This window comes from Ostrinia nubilalis, chromosome 1 (genome assembly GCF_963855985.1).
Source record: "Ostrinia nubilalis chromosome 1, ilOstNubi1.1, whole genome shotgun sequence".
Classification (NCBI taxonomy): Eukaryota; Metazoa; Arthropoda; class Insecta; order Lepidoptera; family Crambidae; genus Ostrinia; species Ostrinia nubilalis.
This window is the reverse complement of record NC_087088.1, coordinates 501,179-529,057: the sequence shown is the minus strand read 5'-3', so window position 1 is coordinate 529,057 and position 27,879 is coordinate 501,179. Positions and strand designations below refer to the sequence as shown.

Genomic DNA, 27,879 nt, shown 5'->3' with positions numbered 1-27,879 from the left:
AAAGATATAAGATACAACTTAAAGATGCTAAAATTGTAGAAGAAGAATGCTTAAGTATGAAGGTAATAAAGAGTTTTTGATATTCAGTCTTTCTAAGATATGAATTCTTTAATCTAACTTATTAGTTCGAACAAAATTGTTTATGATTAAAATCATAAATTTAATATCAAAATGAGGTTCTTATTCTTGTGAGGAATATCCTTTTAGTGCCGTAATAAAGTGTAGTGGCCCTTCATGAAATTGGAAAAAATTAGATACAAAGTTTTAACAAAGAGGAGTCTCAAGCAAACGCGAACCTAAAGCTGCTACTTCATCTAGCAAATATTTTTCGTAGTACTTATCTATTTTTTTATAATATTTTATTTATTTTCTAATTCTCTTAAAGGTACCATCTGAACGTAATAAATAAGTAGGTAGATATTATCACTGATCCACAGATAGATATTAACGAATGTTGGGTGACGACTTTTGGATTTTTAAATATCATTTAGTATTTAAGCAGTCCGTCATTAAGTAATGATGCTGATCCGGCAACAACCCTATCCTTCACCTAAATCTTGGGCCGCAGTTGCGATAAGTTTCCGCTTTGTACAAAGAACATCAAACCGGACAGCAGGCGGGCCGTCCTCCCGACGATTGATCTCCCGACTCTTAGATTTCAAAGATACTGATTTGAACAAATTGTGTTTGGACACAGGATTAGATGTCTCGCAGGATCCCAAATAGAATTTGGCCAAAATATGCCAATTTTTGTGAAACCTTCGCCATAGTTGGGTAAAATATCATATTTAATATTAGCCCTTTTACCCCATATGTATACGAAATTCATAAGCGTGGAATATTTTTTGCTCAAATATTATCCCAAAATATAACCCGTCGAAAAACGCAAAGCGTCGTATGTAGGCATGCGAGCATGTGGGCGGGCCAGACCCTCCTTGCTTCACGTTGCCGAATCTAATAAAAATATTGTTTTGTAATTTGCATTTAGGTGGGCATGCCTGTGAAACTGGGATAAAATAGGTCGGATTACTCTCTGCGAGGAAAGGTATTCCAAATCACATATAACTGCTAAACTACGAGTAGGTACGAACGTTTATTCATCGTGCTTTAATTCTGAATAAAAATAGAATAGAATTAAAAAGTAAACCATTGGGTCTTAATATTATTAAAATTGATTAAATATTAAAGTTATACAAGGTAAAAAAGATAACTGTGTATTTAAGTGTAAAGTTAGTTGTGGTGGACGATGAATATGAGATTAGCTCGTTCAATGCCTGAGCCCCAATCACCAAGTCTTTCATATTTAAATCCGATTCTATAAATAACTTTAGTTAGGACGCAAAAATTGATAGTAAAAACTTTTTAGTTGCCCAAATAAAATAGGCAGGCCTAAGGAATTACGTGGTAAGTAGATTTGTTTTTTGCTATTTATCATCTTTAAAATTTTACCTCAGACTTTCTGTTACAAATTACTTGTAAAACGCTATCCGACCCCCAGTCTGGACTGTGAGTAAAAAAATATGCCCACTAGCCCATAATAGTTACTGACTACAATAGCTATTGAGTTATGAATGCGGCCCATCTGTAGCCCAGCAATTAAACTTTGCAGACTGCGTAAATCAGGCTGGCAACACCTCCCGCAATTCAAACAGTATATCTTTCATTTATGACTGAAGTTTGACCTGCTAGCTGGAGTCATGAGGTCACTCGCGTGTGGGTCGCCCGAGGGGCAGACCTGGCGTTTAATGATACAAAATCAGACATTGGACTAGATAAACTCATGTAAGGGTTATTTAACTTAATAGTAGTTAAATAAATAGTGACGAATACTCGACTCTATTTTGTGAGTAGGTAAATACTAAATACTTCTACCAATATGAATTCATATTTAGCAAAAGGCATGATACCCATAAATACTCGTAATAACATACAATTACTACGAGTTTGTTAAAAGAATCACCTTTTTCTTGTTTCATTTAAAGGTGTAAGGATACTTCCCAGTTGGTACTTATCCTAGAAGACTATAAGACCCTATGACTTTTTATTTGAACACTGGTTTATTTTATTTATGTTACAATTATATGAGACCAACCTAGGGAAAATAATAGGTGTAATATATTAGACTAAAACAAAATATTTTGTTCCTCTTTTGTATTTCAAAGAAAATGGTGCTGAATATTTGATAATCACCACACAAAGAAATGTATTTTAATGGAAAATAACATCTATTTTGGTAGGACGAATGGGCTCGGTATGAAAAGTATCCGTAGCAGAATTGTACTGAAAATATTAAGCATGTCTAATATAACAAGGCTTACAATATTTAGTTCCAAGTATATGCCTAGGTTGCTAATTGTCCTGAAGTCGATTGTTTGTGGATTTATGTGAATAGGTGTGCTTTATTCATAACGGATCATTATTTGCTTCAATTTCTCAAACGAAGTTATACTTCGCGATTACCCATTTCAGTTTCCATTGCAACTTTCTCCCTCTGAACAAATACTGGCTAGTTTTCCAACTACTTTTCAGGAATAGAAGAATTGAGTGGTTTTGTAGAGTTCCCAGTTAATTGAGACTTCGCCGCGACCACTCGGGCTCGTTGTTAACTTCGTTTTGATCAACTTGCGCTTGCACTCCAACCAGATGGTGAAAGAATATTGGCATAAGTTTGTAATTAATGACGACGAGCTGGTTTGCTCGATTGCTTACAAAGGTCACCGCAGACTGAGGTTGCGGGCTTTAATACCACCGGGGTCAAAGTGCACGAAGGTATACAGTTAATTCTGACTCTATTTAATATTAGCAATAGTTTTTTTTTAAGAAATCTTTATTAGCAAAATCAGCTTTGCTAGTTCAATCCAACTTTAATGTTGTAAAATGAAAACCACAGTTGTAGGCTTACACCACAGAAGAAACACGTGTGAATTTTCCCTTTACGTGAAGGTGGATAGATCCGTTCCCACATCAATCAGCGTTAGCGTCGCTTATTTAGTTTATTCGCTCCGGAGCGCCGCAGTTTTAGCGGGAGTTTAATTCGTAATTGCAAATGAGATTACAATGGCGACACGGTCCCTTTTAGTAAAGTGACTATTATCGGCCCGGCCGCTCAGCGCGGATTACACGACTTAAAGCGCAGCGCGCGGTGAACAGCCAGCTCATTAACAGAACCACAGGTTTAATGATAAATCATAATTAATTGACGTTGGACTTAGGGCTTTTATAAACAAAAGCCGCAAAAGTATAAGAAGAATTTGAATAAAATTTATAAGTACTTCCAGCTCTAGATTGAGGTCCTTACCAACGTCACAGCCTTTAATAATTTATGATCTCTCCAGGATACGAGGAATATTGCACTTTAATCCCTATTTCTTGCAAGTCGCTCCTGTTGTTATTATTTCGCCTTGCTGATCTCTTCAGCATACACTTCAAGCCTCTCAGCTCCAGTGAAAATTAGTATTCTAGTCCTCGCGCCCAAGATTTTGTGTATAAAGCGCGGCGCGACATGTTTCGGCGCGAAACACTCGCAAAATGGAAAGTAGCAAATAATAGTGGGGGGAGGGGCTCGCCTAATGGTCTATGAAAGAGGGAATTTCATTTTTGCGAGCGATTATAACGGACAAAACATCGGTATTCTGAATATAAAATGCGCGACCATGGAGCGTTATTAGAGAGCTAATAGAACGGTAATGGGATACTGACCTCGAGCGGGTTCGTACGGGAGTGTTCGCAGCGGCTCCGCGGCATTACGCGGGAACGCTTTCAGGATATGTCGATGTCGACTAAATAATTGCGTTGCTATTTGAGGATTAGTGTTATGTTACGCGATATGGATTCTAACGTGGCTTTGCTTCAAGTTATGTTCATTATAGTCAAGCAAGGGTCTTTATAGTTTCAATATTAGCACTGAGTTCATCTAATTAATTTAGGTACATCTTCATGGCGTCGTCCCTAGTTCATGATTTACTAAAAATGTTAGCACAAGGCCTATATTTATGCAGGCGTTTATAATTAAAATATCATTTGACATTCCTGCTTACACGTCACGAATTTTCATTAAATACAACCTCCCAGCTATCGAATAATGTTCGCATCAGTAACATCATCCCGTACGTAATCGGCGAACTGGCACACAGACCGGGTGGGAGTCGAACCCGCGCCCGGGGACCGGCCGCTACTCCCGCGGGGCCGCGCGAGCATATTAGCTGCGAGTGGATCGTTTATTAGGTCGTTGGGCACGGCTGCGATACCATGGGCTCTGATGGGTATTTCTAAAACTAAAAGTCAGACAGTCTGGCAAATATTAAACTTACATAGACAACAATGAATTGGAACTCAATTATTTTAATGTTCCGATACCCCTACATCATAGAACAGTTTTTATAGCAGTTCAGTTCATTCCTTCATCGGTCGTCCTTTCAACAAAACTAAGACTATTTCTACTGATCTTGTTTGTCGATTAGAAGAGGGTGATGAATTTTGCGGCGTCATATCCTCGAATAAAACGATAATAGTAAGGGCTTTAAAAACCCATCGGCTTCCACGCAGCTCTACGCATATACTCGTGGCAGCGTGCGAGCGCGACTCATGCGATTACCGCGTCTTCGCTGGCTCGCCGAACGTGCGCCGCCGAATATGCATTGAAACTCCTTCGAGCCTATAATCTAAGCCTCTAAGGGAAGCCTACGGTAATGTTCTAGTTTTTACTATGGGACGGTATGTACCATTATATGCTACATGAAAATTTATTTCTTTTTCATCTATAGTGCGCTACATCGCGTTTTGGGATAAAAAGTATTATTTATGTTATGTGTTTATTTTTATTTTATACTAACCGGTGTTGGCTTGATAAAGTTTCATTGCTAAATTAAAATAATATTTGAAGACAAAATACTGAAACTAATCAAAAGCAATAAACTGAAATCCTGCGACTCGAGAAAAAGTAAAGAAAATTATTTCTTCGTCCAAGATTAATTAGTCAAGTGAAAAACTACAGGTGGCGGCCAATTGGTTCGCCGTAATAAAAACATTAATCCCCGTAACGATCTTAATCCTGAGCTATCTCCTAGATCGAGTCGCGGCTGTCACGCGATTCGGTGCTCAATCATTGGGCAAGTAGGTTCAGATTATCGTAGCCGGTTAGGTTACTCACTTCTAGAATAACTTAATCACGGTACGACAGGAGTCGCTTTTATATTGTAACTGAAATGAACAAATGATTTGACGTCTATGTAGTTTGCTACATCAAATATCAAACCAAATCGTTTTCTACTTGTTTGTGTGGACTAAATTAATTACCTGGTAAGTAGATTTACTACTTAATTGTTGTTAAGTGGTATTTACGAGTACCTACACGCCTCTTATGATTTTTTGTTTTACCAGCACTTCTAGACAAACCTGAGCATATTATTAGAATCTTTATTCTTACTCATTATTCCTAGTATATCGGATAATAATTATTGTGAGTTGATGAATAAGTTTATTTATTTATTAATAGGTCGTGTTAGCTTTTAACAATATAATAAACTGAGTATCGCTGCTACTACTTAAGTTCCAAAATGTGCAAGGAAAAGAAAGGAATTTTATACTTTCACCGAATACTAATACACCTAGTTATCGTTCGTATGTAAATACACCTAGTTGCATTTGAAGAGTTACTACTTTAGTAAGAGTCAAACAACATGAACTTCGCAACCAACCCTGTGATGTGTAACGTGACTATTCCCACCTCTGCATGTCCTATGGTCGCAATGACATTGGGTCTGGAAAGAAATTTATTAATGTACTCGTACTATTTATTTATTTATTCATGAATAGAACGGTAGTACCAATTACACTATTCAAACAACTACTATGGGGACCTACTACGTGCGTGAGCATACCTTATTGTATAATTAGACCAAGTGAAATCTCCAGATTTATCTTAACGGTTCTCTCTGGTTGCTGCAGGTGTCGTGGATCCGGCACCGCGACCTGCACATCCTGACGGTGGGCGGCTACACGTACACGTCGGACCAGCGCTTCCAGGCCACGCACGCGCCGCTGGCAGACGACTGGACGCTGCACATCAAGTGGGCGCAGCAGCGCGACGCCGGCGTCTACGAGTGCCAGGTCTCCACGCAGCCCGTGCGCTCTTTCTTCGTCACCCTGCACGTTGTTGGTGAGTTATTTACCACTCTTTCATTTCAGTATACTAAGGCCTTTGCCACACTAGCGGATTACAAGCGTTTTCAAAGCGCCGCGCAAACACGCCGCGTGCAATTCTACCAGTGTATTGTTTTAGGCATCTATGCTCGAACGTCGACACCGAATATGTATGCGGTTGTAAGCTAGTGTCTCAGCAGTATTCTGACTCGCGCAATCGACCGCAAACGCTTGCGACTATGTGACAACATTGTGAACACACCGGTGGAAACTCACCTTTACGGTAACTGACTGTCATTTGCAAAGCCGCCAGTGTATTGCCATCTCACTCCGACCGTTTTGGATCGTCGGTAATCAATCTTCTTTTTGCGGAATATCTTTGTTACGTAACCAGGACAGCTTACGATTCCAGGAACCTGGCATTAGTCCCCGAAACGATAATTACCTAGTGATTTCAAATCTCTTTTCATCAGTTGTAAAGTATTTACCAACGTATGACCGGCGTTTCAAAACGTAAAATTTTCAAGAAATTATAGATTGTTCAAAGTAGATATACTATAATATTTATGATTTGCATAAAAAATATTGGACAAAGCTTACGAGTAGGTACAATCCTCGTTGTTTCCAAAGAGGGAAATAAATACAAATTAATAACAAAATAAGTGTCACATTGAATGAACCGAAAGTGGAAAACACGACATGCCCTTGTGTGTTGTCAATCATCTGTCGCGTTTTATTACTCAGATGTAAAAGAGACGTTCACAAAGAAAAAATCTTCCCTCAGCTGTCGGGATCTACGCCTACAATTGAATAATAAAATGTCAGAATAACAACGCAACAACATTAGCCATCTGTAGGAGCAAAGGTTGGCGTGTGCCTACTCTTCGCAATTTACACGAGCAGTTTTATTTTAGTCGCCGAGACTGAGACTTGAGCTTGAAAGTCAATTTACTCTAAATTCAAGTCTGAATAAATAAAAATATCCAGTTCTAAAGGCTTTGCAGTAAAACGCAAGCAAGAGAAAATTTAATTTAAGTTTCAAGATTCATTATACTCTTACTAAGTAGTACCTACATATTAAGTTTTCTATGCTCTTACATTTACCTACATAATTTGTTTTGTATAGGTACACTCAAGATCTTGCGGTAGGCATTAAATCTCAAAGTAGGCTCAAGTAAAAGGCGCCGGAGTAAATTTTATACAACTCAAACTAAACAAAGGGAAATTGAGAAGTTGTGAACAGGTTAACAAAATGTATAATGTGATAACGATCTTTCTCTTATACTACTTCATGAAGGTGTGTAATGGTGCTTCAATTAGTCTTTTCATGGGCTTTTAAGAAATGGCGAGGCATACACTCCGTTTATGCGCTACTAACAGAGACGGGCGTGTGAGGCAACGGGCCGCACGCCGAATGCGCGCCGCGATGTTTGCATTCCGCCGCCGAAGCACGAGCCTCGCGACAATTTCGACAAACAGCGGCTCGAAAATGCGATGCGAAATCGGCACCGGCCCATTGTCACGGCACATTTTAACATATTTATTGGAGCGAATGGGCGTGCTTTGAATTAATCGGGTTGCTCGCGCCCAAAACAGCAATTTGTTGTAAATCCAGAGATAAAAGCCGGATACCGGACCGCGCGAATTCATCACGGCCTCGATTGTATTTGTCTAAATAAACGGACCAGAATCGAATACGTATCGATGCGGGCCCCATTGTAACCGAATATCGGGCTGATAGAAAATATACCATAGAGAATTCGTTGCGCCATTCCGACGCGGAATAATCTCATTACTAGGCACTTGCCGAAAGAATACGAATGATCCGCGCCGCTGAGAAAATGCAATTCCTATTTGGTCCGAGCGGACGCGGGCGGGCAGTTGAACGCGCGCCAGCGTTTTAGGAATTGGGATTCCCCGGATTCAATTCTTAATAATAACTTCTTATTACCGGCGGAGTTATGACGACGCCGATTGAAATCTTTTGGGAACCGAGCCGAATTTCGAAGAGTCAACAAGCAATGCATTTCGTGGAAAAATGCTTTTGCTGTGACATTACTTCATTTGCACTTATTTTTTACAACAAAAAATTAGGTATACTCATTTGCATACACAAGGACGACAAACTACTGACATGTTATTATTTCAACAGATTGCAACGAGATGTTCCAGAGGATGTTCTCTGACCAAGGTCTGTCTCGCGTGCAAAGAATAACCAATACTGATGGCTTAGTTACGCTAGGTCATCACTATTGGTAAATGAGTGTCACTAACCGATTGCTGGTGTGTTTTATTGTGACTCAAGATTGTATTTTATTTATATGCTACTAACAGTGTTCATTGACATAAAATTTGCATGCGTGTATCGTTGATAGAACCAAGTAAGCCTAAAAGCTCTATTTCATAAAATAAGAAACCGCTTCTCACAAAATACTTACCATTTATTTTATAGAGCTCTGTAGAGCTTACGTGGAACTGTCGTGGTACTGCGTGGTGGTTTTGTGACATGTAAAATATCAAGAGGTTTATTGCTTAAATACCTCCATGGCAAATCAAGTGTGTGGCGTCCAAGATTAATCTGACAAGTGTAATTGTTTTTCTTGCAATAAACGATTTTATTTATATTTATTTATTTATTCAGTACTTGGGGAGTTGATTGTTAAGTCATGAGAGTTGTTGTGTCGTTTTAAGCCTCATAATTTTATTATCCCGCATGATATGTCCCATGATGCCGTAAATTATAATATTATGAGAAATATTTATGTCAAATGTTATTTATACTGTAATTTGTAATTTGACACAAAATGAAGATATCCGTTTCAAGGAAACGGCGCAGTTTATTTTCATAATGTCAATACTAGTGCAAATTGATATCAGCAACTTCACTTATTTTAATTGTGAACAGGCAATACTACACACTACATAATACAAATATATCATATTCAGCACAAGAATTAAAATGGCTAACAAAATGATTTTTGTTCTTTTTGTCATCATTATGTGGACGTTTTAAAGGGTTTAGCTCTTTTTAGATGTAACATGTAGGTTAACATCTCAAATGTAAATAATGTCCCCAATAAGTACTATATTAAAAATAACTACGCATGCATCAGCTTCCCAAGATGATGTCTATGTGAGTCTACTTTACTAGTGTTGATTGTGCATTTGTGCTGCCATCAGACATCTGTTTCAATTTAGCCAGTTCCGCCTGCCGGGCCCCAGCAGTTGTATTACTTAGTTCACGCAACACTCCTACGTGTTCAATCCGCTACATCCGAGCTGAGCGTCTTATCATCTTAACTTGAAGCGGAAATTCAACTAGAAACACAGCAGCCAGATACAGAACTTAATACAGATATATAGGTTGAATTTGAATTCGTGTGATTTCTTGAACGGAATAATTATTGTAAGAACAAATATACGATTCAAATGGTGGTATAGTCACTATTTTAAATAATTTAATTTGAAATGTCAGTGAATCAGTGTTTTTCAATTTAGAAACATCGGACTGTAAGGCAAGTGATCTTCTTACTTTTAGCTTGATATCACGCTCTCTCCACCTCAGAACCTTTCTGCTCTGTTGATTTCTGCCGCTGTGATAAATCTTTCTGCTGATAATCTTATTCGATTTAGCAAAAAAGTCACTTCATAACACGGCCTTTGATCTTTTCATATTATTGTCGCCAAATATATCCAAGCCTATAGTTATCCGGCTGTGTCAGCTCCAGTGAATTAATAACAGCGATAAATTCCCGCCACACTCCTGTTAATTACATCAGCCTCCATTCGGTTTGTTTTTTATCGTTGTTTGTTTCAATATCCGCGTTCTATTTGCTGTAAACAACGGACGGTGTATGAAATCGATACGCGCGTCAAAGTGATGTCGTCTGTGTACTCTAGTACAATAATCTGATTGAAATTCGTGTAATTTACTTAGTTTTATTCGTGTACACAGCTGTGGTTTAATCTAGACAGTTCAATATCCAGATCAGGCATACAAAGGTATGGTTTTAATTTTATTCAAACCTACTAAAAAATTATCCAAAAAAGCGTTTAGAAACATTAAGACTGAGTTGCACCACCTAACTTTGACCGTAACTATAACGATAACCGGTGTATTTTGTATGGAGTTTGACAGATTTTTGACGTTCGTCAAAGTTAAAGTAAGATAGTGCAACCCAGCCTAAATGTTAGATGGGAGGAACATCACTATCAAGGAAGTTTTGTATACGCTTTTCCCAAAAAATATGTTTGTAGCCTTTTAGCAGTAGCAATGTAATCGTTTAGGCATTTCAGGAAAGTTATTTCCAAACTTAAAAATATTACCTATCTGTTGAATATTATCGAGATCGCTCGGTCCGATGCGCCTAGGGCGGGCGTCATTTCACGCCTTACAAGCTCCATAATTACTGCAGCGTGTGATCCGCACTTGCAGGCAATATGGCGGCGGTCACGGTGACGGCCACAGCGCGTCCCGTGGGGCCGCTGACTCTTGCCATGGTGTTCTACAGTACCCATCTAGCTACTTCATCTGCTAAGCCCTTGAGCAGTTTGACTTTTCTTGAGCTTCTTCTCAGCAGGCTTCTAGGTGCTTATTTGCACTTGTTCTCAGTACCGCCTGCAGATGACTCATGGATTAGTTTGTCTCTTGTTGACGCTACCATTCCATAAAGTTCTTGCAAACACCGCTAGCTTAGCAAATTGAATAACGAGCATTCATAATAATCATTTAATTAACACGATTCATTGTGTTAGTTCAACGTTACCGTCGCTGTTCAAGTAATATCTGAAGAAATTAATTTGCCTATTGTAACTATAAAAAATGTCAAACTTGTATTCAAGTTCACAAATGCCTTAGTACCTAACCAAATCTAGTCGAAGCTCCTAGTGCTCGAATTATAATAATTTATGAATATTTTCAATACTATACTATAATATATACTTAATTAGACAAATAACTGCCTTGTTATGCATTAAAAAAAAATAAAGCATTTTATAATTAAAGAACTCTATAAATGTATTATACAACTTTGGTAGTCGATGCAACGGCCCCAATCTGAGTAGGTACGGAACTTTATTGATTCCACTAACAAATCGCGCGCCATATGAAAGTGTCTACATATTATTGCACTTTCCTGTACCTTTGTTAAATGAAATCGTGGTAATTGAATCCCATCCATTCTGATATTAAGAGCCGTCGCAGGGGGAGGCAGGGGGGCAGGAGGAGGCGTGACGTAATGTAGCACTTTGGGGAGTATTGTCCTGGTGGAAGCGTGTCTGGATAATGTCGGGAATTGCCGGCACATATTATTAATTCAAAAGAACCTTTGCAGGACAAAATAATTTAATTCGTTGCTGTGAAATTGACAAATCTTTGGTGAAACATGATTCTATGTAAATAATAACATTATTACATTCTTGCCACTTTGAAGTAGTCGAGGTAGGTATAAAGAAAAACAATAAATGTATTTGGTAAGTTTCTATGATATACCACAGCCAATAATATTCTAATTGGGTTACAGGGTTGACCTAAAACTCTTTTAATTCATCCCCAAAACACATACTTACTCGTCACTAAAACATATTGAACACCAAATTAAATGCATAAATGGGTAATTTATTTATTAATAAAAGCTTCTAACAACCAAGTAAAGTAGAACACAAACTACGTACTTAGTCCCATTTCTTAGAAAGTAGAGCTGATGATTTACAGTATGTGTTTTGTGGCTTTAATAGTAATTATGTACTCGTAAATCATATGCTAATTTGAGTAAGATGCATAAATTCCTGAAACCGACTCTAAAACTGACACTAACTTTTCACGACTACACTCCAACAATCGGTTAACGTATATTACAAAGCACTGCATCTTATTACTCTTTTATTCGGAATTCAAATCGCTTGCCGCCCTAACCGTTATGCCGGCCTGGGGCACTATTAGGTACGCAGTGCGATCGCGACTGGACTTGGCAATCGCCATCACACCGATAAAAATTCACGGAAATAATAGAGAATTTAGAAAGCGAACGGACGCCTTTGGTTTAACGGAATAAGGGTGCCAAACAGCTGCGGCGGTCGTGAGCCACACTCACATCATTAAGTACGTGCATTTGGTTCCCGTTTTAGATTCTGACCTAATATTACAGAAATTCATTCAAATACAATTTTCTGTTGGAAATTGGGAAGCGAAGAGTGTAAACGTCGAATGCGCTCACGGTAGATGTCAGGCGCACTGGCAGTTAGCGAATAAACGTTTACATCCGCGGACTTGTGCTGAACTTATTTTGCTTCCAGAGAAGACGAGCAGTGGGCCAGGATGTACTTGAAATATTTATTTATTGAATGTCTAATTCTTTGATAATAGTTAGCGTCAACACAGATAAGTACCTGCATAGTTTTCAAATTAACTTGATTAGACATCAGATAGACTGGCCGTCATAGTTCTCGTTCCGACACAGAAGCCAAAATTTTTCGAAGATCCTAAATCTGCTAACAAGTAGTATTATTATCTTACAAAAACGGAAATTATTTAAATGTAATTTGCACGAATGTAATATTTTAAATAGGGAGCAAATCATTTATATGTAAATACACTCGCGCCAGCTGAACCTCGGTGGATGGTGAAAACGGTGGTCAGCGCATTGTTTTACCAGTAATTACTTTCCAGTATTTTAATTGAATAAATTCTTTTTCAGTTAGAACGAACGATTTAGTGAACAATAGCTTCTGAATTTCTTTGAAATTGATTGACCAAACTGTGTATCCATTAATAAGTATTTTCAGAGAGGTCCACAAAATTTCTGGCGCCTACGAATTCTAAAACAAAAATTCTTACTGCTTTCTCATAATAAAATGTCGAAATGAAAAGTTTGCCTTCATTCAAACTGAAAGCTCAGAAACAAACCGTTAAGTATGAGAGGTTCCCGGGCGCGAGCAAGTGTGGATTTGCAAAAACAATAATAAGGTTCCTTCACACTAAAGACACGAATGCAGTAGTCTCTCTTTATGGCTAACGTATGTGTAAGCAAACAATGTATGTACTACAACTACAAAGGTTGCTTAGCGTTGTTTCAACTGATTTTTCTCCCTTTACTTGCAAGGAATTAAGAGTAACACTGAAAATTAACAAATGGTAAAAAAATGTTCTTAAGAATTACGATTACTTGATGCTCCATTTGTCGTTAATCATATACCAGTATAGTGGGCGCGTGAGCCCGGGGCTGCTGCGCCGCGACGCGCTGTGGCGGCGTTTAATCTGCTTAGCCATCAAGCGAGTGGCCGGGATTGTGCTGCTTTTTACTTTTAATGAACTGCCAACTTCTAGTGGAACACATTAAAACTTCAGCGGAAGAGTTCTTTTCCTTCTGCTGTTTCAAACTAGATGTAATTGAATTGAAGCATAAATAAAAGTAAAGCAACGTAATATGTTGAATTATCTGTTTTTTGGTGTATTAATAATTACGTCAACTGGCTCTCACGCGTGTCGTGCGAATACTTCGCGCGATTCGGAACGCCTGCTCGCTGCGGAATGCCGACGCGCGCGCGCCTCGACGGGACGAGATTAAAACTACGATATTAGACCCGCTCGCCCTGCAATAGTTAATTGATTGACTCTGCTTTGGTACAACCAAAAGGCTGACTTAAAGTACCTAGTGTATAGGTTATAATGTAGTTATTTGTTTGAAAGCTTTTGATGTTGAATATCATGGTCTTACTTCAACACAAAGATAACGATAAATAGTTACAATAATTTTGATTTTGTTGCTCCCCCAAAAATCCTTGCGCCTTAAAAATAATATTAAGGCTTACATAAATGTGAAAAGCAAACTAATAGTCGGTTAGTTAATTAAGTGCCCGTCAATGTTGATATGTTACGGTCAAAGTGATAAATGTGAAAATTATGAATAATCGCCGGTTATTATGAATAATTACCGCATGATTTGGTAAATGTGATTAATATGAGATCATTTACGTGTGTATAAAACTAAATAGGCGGCTTAGGGGTGGCCCAAGGGCCACCCCCGCCGCACCTTAACCTATTTTTCACTTTAAATCAAAACAATTTGTTATAGGCATTATGGCAAAGTAATGTTACGCAAGAAACAGTCCAAACTCATTTTGCCAAATTATATTAATATAAGATATCAAAACGTTCAAAATGTGAGGCTGTACATGAGCGCTGTACACGAGCCGGTGTTCTCTTTAATGATATTTGTTAGTATTAAGGTTACATTATGAAATAATCACTGATAATTGTGATTAATTTATCACTTTTACCTAGCCAGTCGGTAATTATTCATAATAACCGGCGATTATTCATAATTTTCAATTTATCACTTTAACCGTAACAGATACACGCCTAGTTATGTCTACTAACGATCCCTGCTACACTCTACGGAATCTTGCTACGGTGTTTGCTACGACAGTTTCTACGATGACAGACTACGAGCCAGTTCAACAAAGTAAATGATGAGTTCCTTTCCTACGTTTTAAAAAGAGTCTGACCGTCTACTGGACGTCGTCGCATACAAATGAGAAGTCTTGCTATGGAAAACGCGCACTGCGAAGTCAATGACATAGCTAGTTTTAAATAAATGCAAAAGGGTTAAAGTCAAGACAAAGTTTTGAGTTTTGTTCATATTTGTTTTTGTGTGGGTGTTACAAGTTAATGTTAAAGTTGTGTATCTTCTTAATTATTGAAGAAACTTTTAAAAGTTTTATTATTTATGCAAATGTAATATGCGTCTAAATGGTTGGATGTGCCATCGGAAAATGAAACCTAGCTTCATGGCATAGAACGTATTCAAGGCGTTAGTTGGCCGGAGATGTCTCCCCTCGTTACCGAGGCATAATGTGAACTAATCACCATCCGCTGGGTTCACTCATAGACTGCTAACTCGTATTAAGGAACTTTAGCTTTCCATGCGAACTTGTTTGAACTGAAGGGTATTGTTTTATACGCTGTAACTCTATTGCATCAAACTTGGGGAATGTTTAATAGTGCTAGTCTTCGACAAAGATCAATATTTTGTGATTATTTTTTGCCATTTTTGTTCCTTATCTACGAATGGTTTGAAATATAGATAAAGCGTTAGGTTTAACTTAATACCTCGTAGTTATCTAGGCTGTTAGCGATAATATTTTAACCGTAGCTTCGTTTGCATGAATTTCGGTCTGTGACGTACCTACTAATCTATACTATACTATTTTTTAATGTGATGCTTCCGATTTTAGTTAGTGTTCTTTAATCCTGATAAATGTAGTCATTGTTGCCTACTTAGTGATATTTGTTAGTTTTAACAGACTGTCTCATATAGACATTTTAAAATACTCGTATAACAGATACAGTTCCTTATTTAAGATTCCTGATTTTTTCAGAATGCATACAGAAAGACTGATTCTTATACTATAAATCAGTATTAATTTCTATAAATGATAAATTACCTAGTTTTTAGGGTTCCGTAGTCCTGACAAGGAACCATTATAGTTTCGATATGTCTGTCTGTCTGCCCAAGATTTCGCTTGGAAACTATTGGCACTAGAGAGCTGTAATTTTGTGGAGGTATGTATATTAATTACGCCGACAAAACGGTAAAACAAATTAAAAAAAAATATATTCTCCACAATATGTTTCAACTAAAAACTTAGACAAAAAATCACTAAGTAGTTAATACGGCGAATCGACTTCAGAGTAATTAGGTGTTTGAACAAAAAGATTAAATTTCCCCAACGCGTGGCCACTGCGGCGAGTTAGCCGACTACTCAATTTTAATTCTAGCTTTTAATATCAATTTACAGCGAGCTAGCAAATACTAGCTTTAAATTTAATTTCACTTTCTCCGAGGCTAACGACGGACAGCATGGTTGGTGAGTTTCATGGATTCAATAATCACCAAACATGAAATCAACGTAAACTTAAACAGTGTCCTTTTGTTTTATATTTTTTTATTCATACAGTACATAATGCACAATTAATACTCGTAGGTAAACAACTACATATTAAGTGCAACTTTTGTTAGTTTCGTTACTATTATATTTATAAGTAACAGTTTTATAAGTTACATTACCCAAGGAGTACCACAAAACACGGTCTACCAAATAATGTAAAAGGTCATTAATAAGTACAAATACAAATAATTTATTTATAAAACACAGGTAAGCAGTAAGTAATTGGCTATCTTCATTAAGTTACTTGTAGATAAAATTGTTAGTTAACTTTGCTCTACCCTCCTTTATTACGATGACTATTTATTAATCCAAGGGCCTAATGAAATAATCTTAAGTAAACCTAAGAGCTTTCTAAGGATACTATTGAGTAGCGTTTATTTTAAGAACGACCATTTAATACCTACGGAACTATGTACATACACCGAAGGCCGGCACCACACTGCCAGAGTCGACTTGGAGGCTAAAGATTGAAGATTGTTTAAATTAAGATCTGTGCCAACAGTAAAAATAATCAAACGCTCCAATAAACGGTGCATAACAACCTATGTAACTTTTCAATAACCAAATAAGGTCGTAAGAATAATGTGCGGCAGGAGGACATGTTCAGAAGTGGTTTTATGTGCTGTAATCATGACGATGATGATGACAAATTGAAAACCTATCCATGTTTATATATTTGGCGTCAATGAGTGATAATTTGCTTTAGGTGCGACATTGTAGTATGACTTTAGCTTTAAAATACTATTATCATTACCATAAAGTCAAGAAAGATCTTCAAGAGGTGTCATATTAAATGAGAGCATCAAGTATTCTAAGGAGTCATTCTGTCTAGAAGCAACCTGTCTCTAAAGTTTACGATTGTGTTTTATAGCTGCCGTATATTTTAGGGATAGCTGTTTCTTCGAATTATTCCATTATTCCAGTGGAATAACTATGCGTGTCTAGGTAAGCGTAATTATGAAAATGTCTGGGTTACTGTGAAAATAATCGCATCTGATTTATGGTAGTTTTCCTAATTAAAATTGTTTATAAGTACTTAAATGTTATTCTGAACTTTGTTACGTCTTGTTTGAATAGTGTAATTGGTACTACCGTTCTATTATTGAATAAATAAATAACATACCGTAACATACTTTCAATTATGACTGGATTTCATATCATAATTAAACTGCTCTTAACAAAGCAACATATTTTGTAAACATATTATTTTAAACCAAGTTAAGAACACATAAATATCATCACTTCTCGTATTATATTTTTTCCTAAAATTTGGAAACTCAAACAAGAAAGAAATATCATGTGAAGGCCCCCCGGGGGCCTATTTGCAGTGATAAACAATTTGAATTTAAATTGTGTTATACGTAGAGCTCTGTTACATTTTTCTGGTCAGGGATGCTGTAATTTTTCAGCTCTATTGCTGGTCTGAGGCACGCAACCCAGAGATTATCCTAAAAAAGTGCGTAGCAAAAAGTGTGTTCTCACTATCGGACGCGGAAGCGAGAAAACGTTCGGTATAAATCACTTTCCAGCGCCGTAAAGCGTATCGCGTCGCGCGGGCGGGCGGCGCGTAGGGCGGGCGGGCGCGAGCACACGAGCGCGCCGCAATTACAAGTTTCAATTCACCATAATTGACAAATTTGTATCAATAGGGTTTTGGAATCCAATTGGTGTTTATATCCAACAGCGAGTAAAATACGTTTGTATCACAGGCAGGTATATATGCACCAAAATTATGAGTATAATAATTATAAATGATGTTACGGATTATGTCAATATTCATACATGGAATAAGTATATCCAGTTACAATCTAATATTAATTACCTGCGGCGGTGACACAGCGTTCTCCTGCAGGTGCCAAAACTTTGTGAATGTGTTTAGCCTGCTTAATTATACAATAATATAGAATTTTCGCCTGTTTATACATGCCACATGTAAATCACTCAATAATGCTACAAAATTGAAGATTTATGTTGCAACAGAAGATTGTGCGATATTAAATTAACGCAAACATGAGCACCAAAGGGGCGTAGAAGTAGCTAGGCATACCTTAACTAACTAACATACCGTAACTAATGGCAATAAGTAGAATGAATTTGCAATCTGTCAGCTACTTTATGTACCAAAGTGTAAAAAATCATGTAAATGTATATGTTTTCTTTTGATTAGTTAGATCGGCGTCCGTCGATAGCGCCGCCTCGGACCGGCCTCGCATCAGCCCGTATCTCGCGGCTGTCGGACAAACGAGCGTTTTTTACTACCCGCTCCTCTGATATGTTTGCTACGTCACAGTGATGTTACATGACTTGGATTTTTTTAAGAAAACCGAATGCTACATTAAGCCTTGCTGAAAATCGAGATAGTAATTATTTTACTATTAATTTTTTACTTCACTTTTTTATTTTTAAAAGCCATCGTTAGTTTCGTCTAGTTACCATAAAGGTAACTTCTAGGTCTCATTAGTAATTGCTCTTTCGGGTATTTACTAGGTTTTACCAAATATGGTTTCAAAATATTTGTTTTGGCTAGGGCTTGGTACCAGTGAATATAATGGTAATAAAATTGAAATGAAGTGTCTACAGATGATTTCGACACGACCATTAAAGGCCAAGGCTTTTGCATATAAATGTTGGAACTATTAGCATAATTCCGGAGTTATTTCACGGTTTAATTATCGTCGAACGCCACTTTAGCTGCAAATCACGCAAACTTAGCTAAATGACCGCTAACGGATTAAAATAGAATAACTCTTGGCGCTTACTTCACCAGTCGTTAGTTCATTAGGGATAATCCCCTATTATTTAAACAACAAAGGGCAGGCTTTCGTTAATATAAACTCTTCGTGTTGTGTCTTAGATTTAGATTTACGAGTATTTTAAGCATTTCGTGTCATTATACACTTTTACTGCCCAATTTTCAGATCCTTTGATGTTGACACCTTATTTCCTTCGTTCGTTTTGTTTTACTATGTCTTACTTTTATGCTGGTCTACCATAATTTAATCATACGCTTCATAGCTTGTGGATATTATGGAGAAGGAATTATATCATTTTCAGAATACCTATTCACACAATTCGTTCATCTCCTTTCTCTACATTTTCCAAATTAAGTCCAAAGAAAAACCATTTATTACTCATCATTCATGTTGATAAAATCCGTTAATTTCTATTATAGTAGTTAGGTATGCTTTTAACCCTTTTGACCTAGTAATTATCATTAACAAAACCTCTACGCGATGTATCAATTTGGCTGCTCTGTTGATTAAAGTAATGCTAAGGTTGAAGTGACTTCAAAGCATCTTCCACTTGCGAGCGCGGCGTCCCGAGTGCCTGCCTTCCATCTAGATAGGGATGTATGGTAATTTTAACGATAAACAAATAACTAACGAACGCCGCAACAAGGCATCTGAGACAGGAGGCGCTAACGAGGCGCCCGAACAATGTACCGAATCACAACGCTCCCACCCTGCACAACTGTAACTCGACTCTAACCTGACAGTTATAGAGTCAAAATTAGCACAGCACGGTTTCCCGGAGCATACTAATATGCAAGATTGCTCGCATAGCTTCGGCAAACGGCTTAGAATTCCAAACTTAGATTGGGATCGGGAAATTGATGGTCCCGAGTAGCGTGCACCGGTTCATTAGGTTAACACGTCAAATGCGCGGATTTATGGCCGCCTGTGTGCGGCGCGACCGTAACGCTTCATTATTGTGACGCTGGAAAGGAAGCTAAACGACACGCTAAAAATTTAACTAGAGCAGGAAAGTGAAAAACTATTTTATTCATATTTCTGTTCATTTTTAAATCTATCATTCAAAACACCATAACTAATACATCCCATCATTAACTATTCACTAACTGGTTCCAAATCATCCTGCCGGACTTTACTTTAGCTGTTTCACAATGTTCAAAGTAAAACAGTTATATCGAATTCGTGATAACTAAATTAAAACACTGATAGTAGTACTTTAATCTGCTGTAATCTTGGTGTTATTGAAAATGACTAAACTGGTTCTCAAAATGGTAGCATTTGAAATAATTTCGAATCCGTCTAAAATATACAAAACAGCACGTCTAGAAGCGGAGACCGTATAAATAACACTGGAGACGCTCGCGCTGCCACTGATTGCGTGCTACATCACAGAACAAGAAGAATGCTCATAAAAGTAATTCATCCAGATAGATAACGGCAACAGAACGTACAGTGCACCGAGAAATATGCTCCACTTGGCCCGTTGAAAAATGCACGCCAGGATACTCTACTTCGGCACAATCTGGCATACATCGTTTATGAGCTGCTGGCACAGTAAATGTGCTAGTTAAAGCAGTAAAACGACCCTAAACAAACGTCTGAATTTGATTGTCAGTACAAAGCTCCGCCACGAGGGTACTAAAATACCGCAATAATACCTCTACACATAACTTGTAATGCAGCAAGTTGTGGTTGCAGATGTTATTGATTTGAAGTCTAGTATTAATATAGCAAGAGTAATCAACTCAATAATGCATTATTTGACCTTTTACCTTCACACTAATGCACAGACTAGATTTACGGATAAAATTAAATTAAATGTAGCTCATTAAGAACTCGCTGTATCATTATCTTTGGAATTTCAGTATCATATATCAGTGCTAGAGTCAGATTTTGTAACAACATTTTGCTACAACAAAGTAATCATAGACAAAACAACAACATACAATAAATATACAAAATAGCTGTAACAACGGCCACTGTGTCTGGTGCTTAGCTGCAATTGCATGTTATGTAAACGCCGCAAAAGAACAATAAATTGCGCGCGGACGTCTGAACAAGCAGCGAACATTACAGGTGTAAATCACCACTCAGAGTAATACCGCTCGGCCTTGTGTTCGCGAGCGGTAATGAAATCCAAATTCTGAAAAGCTAAGGATGAATATTGATAAAATAACTTCGGAACATTGTCATAATATTATTATTGTATAGACAATGTTCTGTCTCTGTTATTAATCATTGAACTGAAACTCCATTCCTATTCTTAACTGAAAGCTTATTCTTATTCTTAGGTGAATTTAGTTAATAATATAACAATAATCAACGTCTGTAAAGGATTAACCGTGTATCCTTAACGCAGCATTGCAACAACAGCAAGTGTAATTGAAGTCAAAGCTTAGTCTGACAAAGCGGGCATTAGCGTAAAATGTAACGCTGGCAGCAACCGCAACGGACGCTGGTCCTTCGAGCCGGATCACCATTGGTTCTTCCCCACAAAATATATTAGATACGGTTGCCTTAGAAGTAACACTAATCCATAATATATGTATAAAAGCATTTTCTATACACTTCATTGTGGCCTTTTAATTAATTCTCTATGAAATACATAGATTTATTATTAAACAAAGAAACACCGCCATAAGCGAGCAGAGTTGTCACATTTAAATGACTTAGCATCTGATGGAAGCTGGACAAGTGGCATTAATTTCAAATTCTCGATATTGCATGAAACTATTAATGACTACGTTTCCGCGAACGCTCCGAGGCGTGCGGCGGACGCGCGCGACGAATGAGGCGCATCACTCAGCTGCATTGTGACTGCGCCACCTCATACGTCGCATCGCCGAGTAATTGCTCCCTTTAATCTTCTTATCTTGCAAAAAGTTTGTGCCACTGCAACGTGGCAAAGTCTATTTTTCACACCTCAAGTTTTTGTGACAGCAAGTTTCGCTCCATTTCACAAGTTGGCTCGTTAGTTTAGCAGACTGACATAAGTCATCATCTGTTTGAAAAAAGGTGATACCTCATTTTGTAAAAGTGTTCATTTTATAAAGGCTTTTTGAGAGGGCTACGCTGTACGATGTTTTACTTTTTCATAATACAGCATCAGAACTTTAACGGAACATTTCGCTTTTCCAATCGTCGCTGGTATGAGTTTCGAAAACATGAAGTATTTTTACGCTCAACTTTAAAGTAAAATATTCATCACTTACTTCGTACAGAAAAAATCAGGTCAGCAGTTTGGAATATTGGAAATCTAGGCCATTCCTTCAAAGTTAGTCGACACTCGACCCCGAGTACCGGAGTAGTCGGGTACCCGCTTCAGGAACCGTAAACACTCGAATTATTCCAATAAAAAACTTTTTGATATTAGAGCGGTTTGTGTGAAAGCTAGTGGAAAATATGGCGCTATATTTTGTTGGTTTATAGAGTGGCTTTATTCTGCTGAACGGTGCGCTGCCAGGCCCCGATGAAAGAAAAAAACAGAATGCTCACAAGAAATGTTCAATTGCGCCAATTCAAAAAGTAATTTAGAACAATTTTCGTAGAAACATGAACTTATAAAAATATAGAATGCTTTTGGTCGTCTTTTATAGACCATACATCAGTTCGGCAGCAGCTGCCTCTTACTGGATCTTATAAGCTTTATACAATGGGCATTAAGATTTTTCCTCTACTTCTGAAGTTTAGGTACGTTAAGATTACCTGGTTTTGTGGATATCCTCAAACCTTGAGTTTAACTTTCGATTACAAAAATATGATGATCTTTTTTTATACTACTCTATGAACAATTATATTTTAACTAAGCAAAAGTAGTTGCGGTTTTTAGACTATTGTGTACATAAAGTATATAAAATATTTAATAAATAGTTAATTCAAGGTATTTTTGTTTAAAGAATTGGCTGTTTTAATTGGCACGGACTATAGTAAGTATATTCAATACTTACCAATGTTTTCTTTACTTGTAGCTATTCATAAAAATGTTAACACTTACAATACTCGTTTGCAAGCATCGTTTTAAGCGGTGAGATACAAATTGGCGCTGCAATCGTCGATTGATTCACTTACGCGTCGCCTGCAGCCTCTTTGACGGCTGTCGCTGGGCGCGGGTAACGCAATCAAGCGGCCCAACAGCAGGGACTTCACTGCTCCCAAATTGCATTGCTGAACGTGTCGATAAAAAAAGTGTTTGTACTTCTGCTATTCAATTACGATTTTTGTATCGACTTAGGTAAACGTATCGTGGGTCGAATCACGAAAAGGCGTAACTGATTTTTATCAATTTTACAGGAACGACGTTTAAAGATTATAATTTGAAGTATGGAAAAATGCATTTCGGGCCCTTTTACCTGCCAATACTGGCTTCCTGAAAAACAATTCAGTTAGGTAGGTACTACGATCTTTTGTGAGGTTATAAAATGCATGTTTTTCAGTAACATGGTGTATTTAACTCAATATCACCATTTTGTTAGATACGCCTTTTCGTGATTCGATTCACGGTATGATGCACCAGAGACTGCTGACATTACTTAAAATCAGTAAAATGTGTAGCGTCGTTATAGAGGTCCAACTCTGCATAGCATGAATTAACACAAGCACATAATATTACCTACCTGCCCACACACACCCTAAAGCAAGTAACTACAAACTTAGTTTTTGACGTTTATTTGGATTCCTAAACAATTTAGTGTCGTGTGAACTGCCTCATAGATACTGTGGAATTGTTTCTCAGTTATAGCGCGGGTAAACAATGTGGCGAGACAACATTTACGGAATACCGTTCTGCTTGAAACAATTTCGCCGTACATTTTCCAGGACGTTTCAGGTCGCGGCGTCGCTCGTCGCGCGTCTGCGGTTTGTATAGGTACGACACGATTTTTCAGACACGACATGACATTGGCAAAACAATAGATACGAGATAAAAGTTCAAACAATAAAAGTTTAAATTATTTAAATTAAACAAGACTAGATGACGATTCTTTAAAATAATGTATTCGCAACTTTTATACGAGCATAATATGTCGTACAGTAGAAAGGTATTGTCTCCGGAATCGATTCGTCTCTGCCTCAGTGTCGCCGCTCCGTCGACAACAAATAACAACAATAACTTATTGCTAAACTTATTTCGTTGCTTCACGAATGCACAACAGATGCACTTTGTTACAGTTTCACTGTAAACACGCTGAAATACTTTTGGACTTTGCTCATATTGGTACAGCTTGATATTTTAACCACCATGATACAAATGAATTATTAATAACACCAATACTGACCCACAACAAAATAATCAAAATGATTAGTTCTCATATTTTTAGGACATCTGCTCTCCTGTGAATACCTCATCTGAAAACGTTTCATAAATTAAATACGTAACTTAATTTACTCACTACCTACATCATTCGCAAAATAAATTACTAACAAAGCAAAAGACATGACCTTAGAATATCCTATTTCAACTTGTGAAACTGTTTTCGAACAATCAAGTTGAAAGTTTGTTTTTACACGAGATATATTATCCAGCATTTGTGAAGGTTTTTCGTCCATTCACGGCGCACGCTACCTGAACAAACACAATAAGCCCGTAAAGCCTGTGTAAACTAAGTTAGCGGCCATCCCGCGTCCTCGCCGTCCCGGTATCCCGCGGTCCCGGGATCCTGGCCGATCCCGCGATAAGGCTCGCCGTTCATGAAAACTAACGTACTTAAATGTAGGATCGAGTAAAATATTACTTTTAAAATATATACACTTTGAAAATATTTTTTCTTTATTTGATTCCACCTTTAATCAAGGTTAGTATTTTTCGTGCCTTAGACACTCCCTTGATTAAGAGCCAAGTTGCGTTAAAACATTTACAATTCGGATTCGCAGATATACCTACTATGCGAGATTCAAATCATAATGATTTTCATATTTCTTCATTATACAAAAAGTACGCGCTAAACAGTTTCTAGTCCTGCTTTCAACTTCGTATTTAACGTATGCATGAAAAACATTAAAAAATCAAAATCAAAAATATTTTATTCAGTTTAGACCACAAGTGGCACTTATGAACGTCAAATATAAAAAAGAAAGGGTAGCCCTTATGGCCCTATGGGGCTTACATTTGAAGTACAAGACACATAGTACGCGTCGTCGGAGGCAACCTCGCCGCGCGCGCTGGCGGTAGACGAGCACGACGCGCGCATGCAATTACCCTCTCATTTACATTTTGAATGTCAAACGCAGTGATTAGGCGCTCAAATTAACTTTGACTCATTATTCTGTGTGGATGTGTTATAATTTAGATTTCATAATTATTGTTCTACTAACATTATTACTTTTACTGAAGGCCAAATATTAATGTTTTATCAGCGACTATACTGTACGAATTTTATGATGACAAATTCGGAAGCCTGCCAACCCGTAACAACATATTATTTCAAAGTACTGATAAGAAATACTCAGTAACGAAATGCAACAAAACGTCAATATCATACTTATTTGTGCGAAGTTTCGGGGGACAAAAAGTGCGGCCCTTCCAAACTATCGTAAAACTATTAGTATCCGATCGAAGTTCGGTTCAAAACTGAATTCTTCTATTCTTTTGTTAAAAAACTAAAACAGATAAGATGTTGGTTTTTTCAATAAAAAGTTGTGAATTGTTTAAAAATAAGTTTTTTTCGCTAATCATTAATCTCCTTTAGGTACGAGTAAGTGGATGTACAGATTAGATGAAACCAGAAGCGAGTCAATTCATCAACTTATATTATTATTATTATACCAATTCCTGCAATAATTTAAGTACATTAATACTCAAACCTATGCTTCTATTATGTATTCTGTGCTCAAACGTTCCAGAAATAAATGAGGGATCCTTTAGTGTATCAGCGTTTAATTTAAAATGTACCTATGTAGGTACCTACCGGTATTCTTTAGAGAGGACTAACTGTACTCATATCTGTTGGCTAAACTCCTTGTTGATCTACCAACTTGTGAAGACAACCCAGTTGTTTGTTTGTTATAGGGTTTAGCTGGGAACAAGGAGTTCTCGAATATACTGTACCATTAAATGTAAAGTTATTGTCTGTTGTTGTACCAATACCAGGTATGTACAAGCAAAGAGAGACTCTGAACTATGTAGTCCATGTACCATCTGTTACTATTAAGGGTAAGCCAAGTTTCATTGCTAATAAGTTGACTTCAACATAAACAAGTTTACAACATTTTTTAATCAAAGTTTTTTTAATATTCTATGATTTATTCCTGCATTTTTATTTACAGTTCACTTTTAGAAGAATGATTAACATAGTACCTACCTAATTATTGTTCAATGAAATAATTTTGTGAGGTATACAATATTTCACGTTACTTTCATACACAAAGTAAGAAATATTTTTTGCTATCCCACATTCAGCTTTCAACTGACATTACCATATATTGTTTTGGTAAATTTTCGCTCACATTAGCGTCGGGCTGGCCAAATATTTTAACGCTCGGATTGTGCTTTATTAGGGGTATGCAAATGAGAGCCGCGTCACTCGTTGTAAAGATAACATTGGACTCCGCTGAGAACGCAGCTGCCCATCAGCTCACTCTGGTCAAATATTCATTAAAATTACATATTCAATTATTAATCATGAAGAAAGACTGATCTGTTGACTAAGAACTTTAACAAAATCGTCTCTGAAGCTGAACTATTGACTGATCTGAATGAATAATCTGTTTTATACTACAACCTTAAGACGACAAGCAAAAAATATCAAAATTAATGAGACATGCCAATTTAATTAAAAATCTCGCAAGAAGTGGAAGACTAAAGACCACAAAAACGTAACGACGACGTGACGTTTCGCAAATCAAAAGGTTGGACAGGCCGCCCTCCGCAGGTTGACTTCTATTACGCCCAACTTTACTCTTTTATTTTGGGGACCATGAACACGCCGAGACGGTGGCAGTGCCGGGAGCATCGGGCACGCGTAAATATGTTATCAAGGATGAAACAAACAAACATAATGTATAATTAAGAGGGGTTTGAGAACTTGGCGCGACGGTGGCTACTCAATAATTCATACAATCGATGGAACCTAAGTAGGTTATGTTAATGGTCGCGCTAGTTCTAACTTGCCCATTGAATTTAATTAACCGTCGGAATTGTTCGCACAAGGACCGTTTCGCAACTCAACCTGAAAAATATTTATAGTTTGTTGATCAAAAAAATAATGACTTTTGAAGATCGAATCGTTAATTCGGGTTGGTACATTTTAGATTTTTAGTTTGGAGACATGTACTTATCTCATACAATTATGCCATTCCTTGCCCTAAAATGCCACTATTCTAGCAATAACATTGATGGGCATTTAGACAGCATTTTCCGCTATTTTTATTTGCCAATCGAGACACTAGAAATAAATTGTTACGACGGTCATACGGTCGCTTAGTATTTGATGGGATAACATTATTTGGCATAGGTCTGACGAAAAAATATGCAACATAAATGTTTTCCTCATTTCTTTTAGCGCACGAACCTTGTTCTTATTTGACGTCCTTTTTTCGTGGTGATGCAGGAGACCTTTCGTTACCTGTATACCTCCCAGTAAAGTGTTTCGGTCCAGCAACGTGGTAGTTGCGCCGCCGCCCGCAGAAGGGTTGTAACTCGATAAATTCCGTCGCAGTACAGCTCATGCCTTATTCACAGGATGTCCTGCTCTCAAATATTAAAGCAGGCGTCCTCCACGGGTGCGATGGGACAGCCAGAAAATTGTCTTCGCGTGTAACATGTCTATTGCCGCGAAGATACGAATATTTGGACAAATCGAAAGCTAAGCGACTAGAAAAATGAGAGTATGGAGTATTCACTCGTACTGGATGAAAGTTATTGTCGATACTAGTGATGCCTACCTACTTCATTCGATTTGTGTGTGCCTTTATATTAGACTTTATTATGTATTGCCATTGTAATCGAGTCCAAAACCTTAATATGGAAAGAATATTTATATGGAAAGCCCTCGTGTCAACAACACGCCTACATCCTACAAATATTATAAATGCGAAAGTTTGT

The 27,879-nt window shown here is 37.5% G+C and overlaps 1 protein-coding gene across 1 annotated transcript in view; it reads left to right on the top strand.

The window, feature by feature from the left end:
- The window catches only part of LOC135074690 (zwei Ig domain protein zig-8-like), a gene marked incomplete at its 5' end in the record, with an annotated part of 319,508 nt that overhangs the window by 267,059 nt on the left and 24,570 nt on the right, over window positions 1–27,879 (top strand). Inside the window, one exon of the mRNA XM_063969059.1 lies at window positions 5,947–6,157. Coding sequence (XP_063825129.1) covers window positions 5,947–6,157 — 211 coding nt within the window. The remainder of the gene's footprint in view (window positions 1–5,946; window positions 6,158–27,879) is intronic.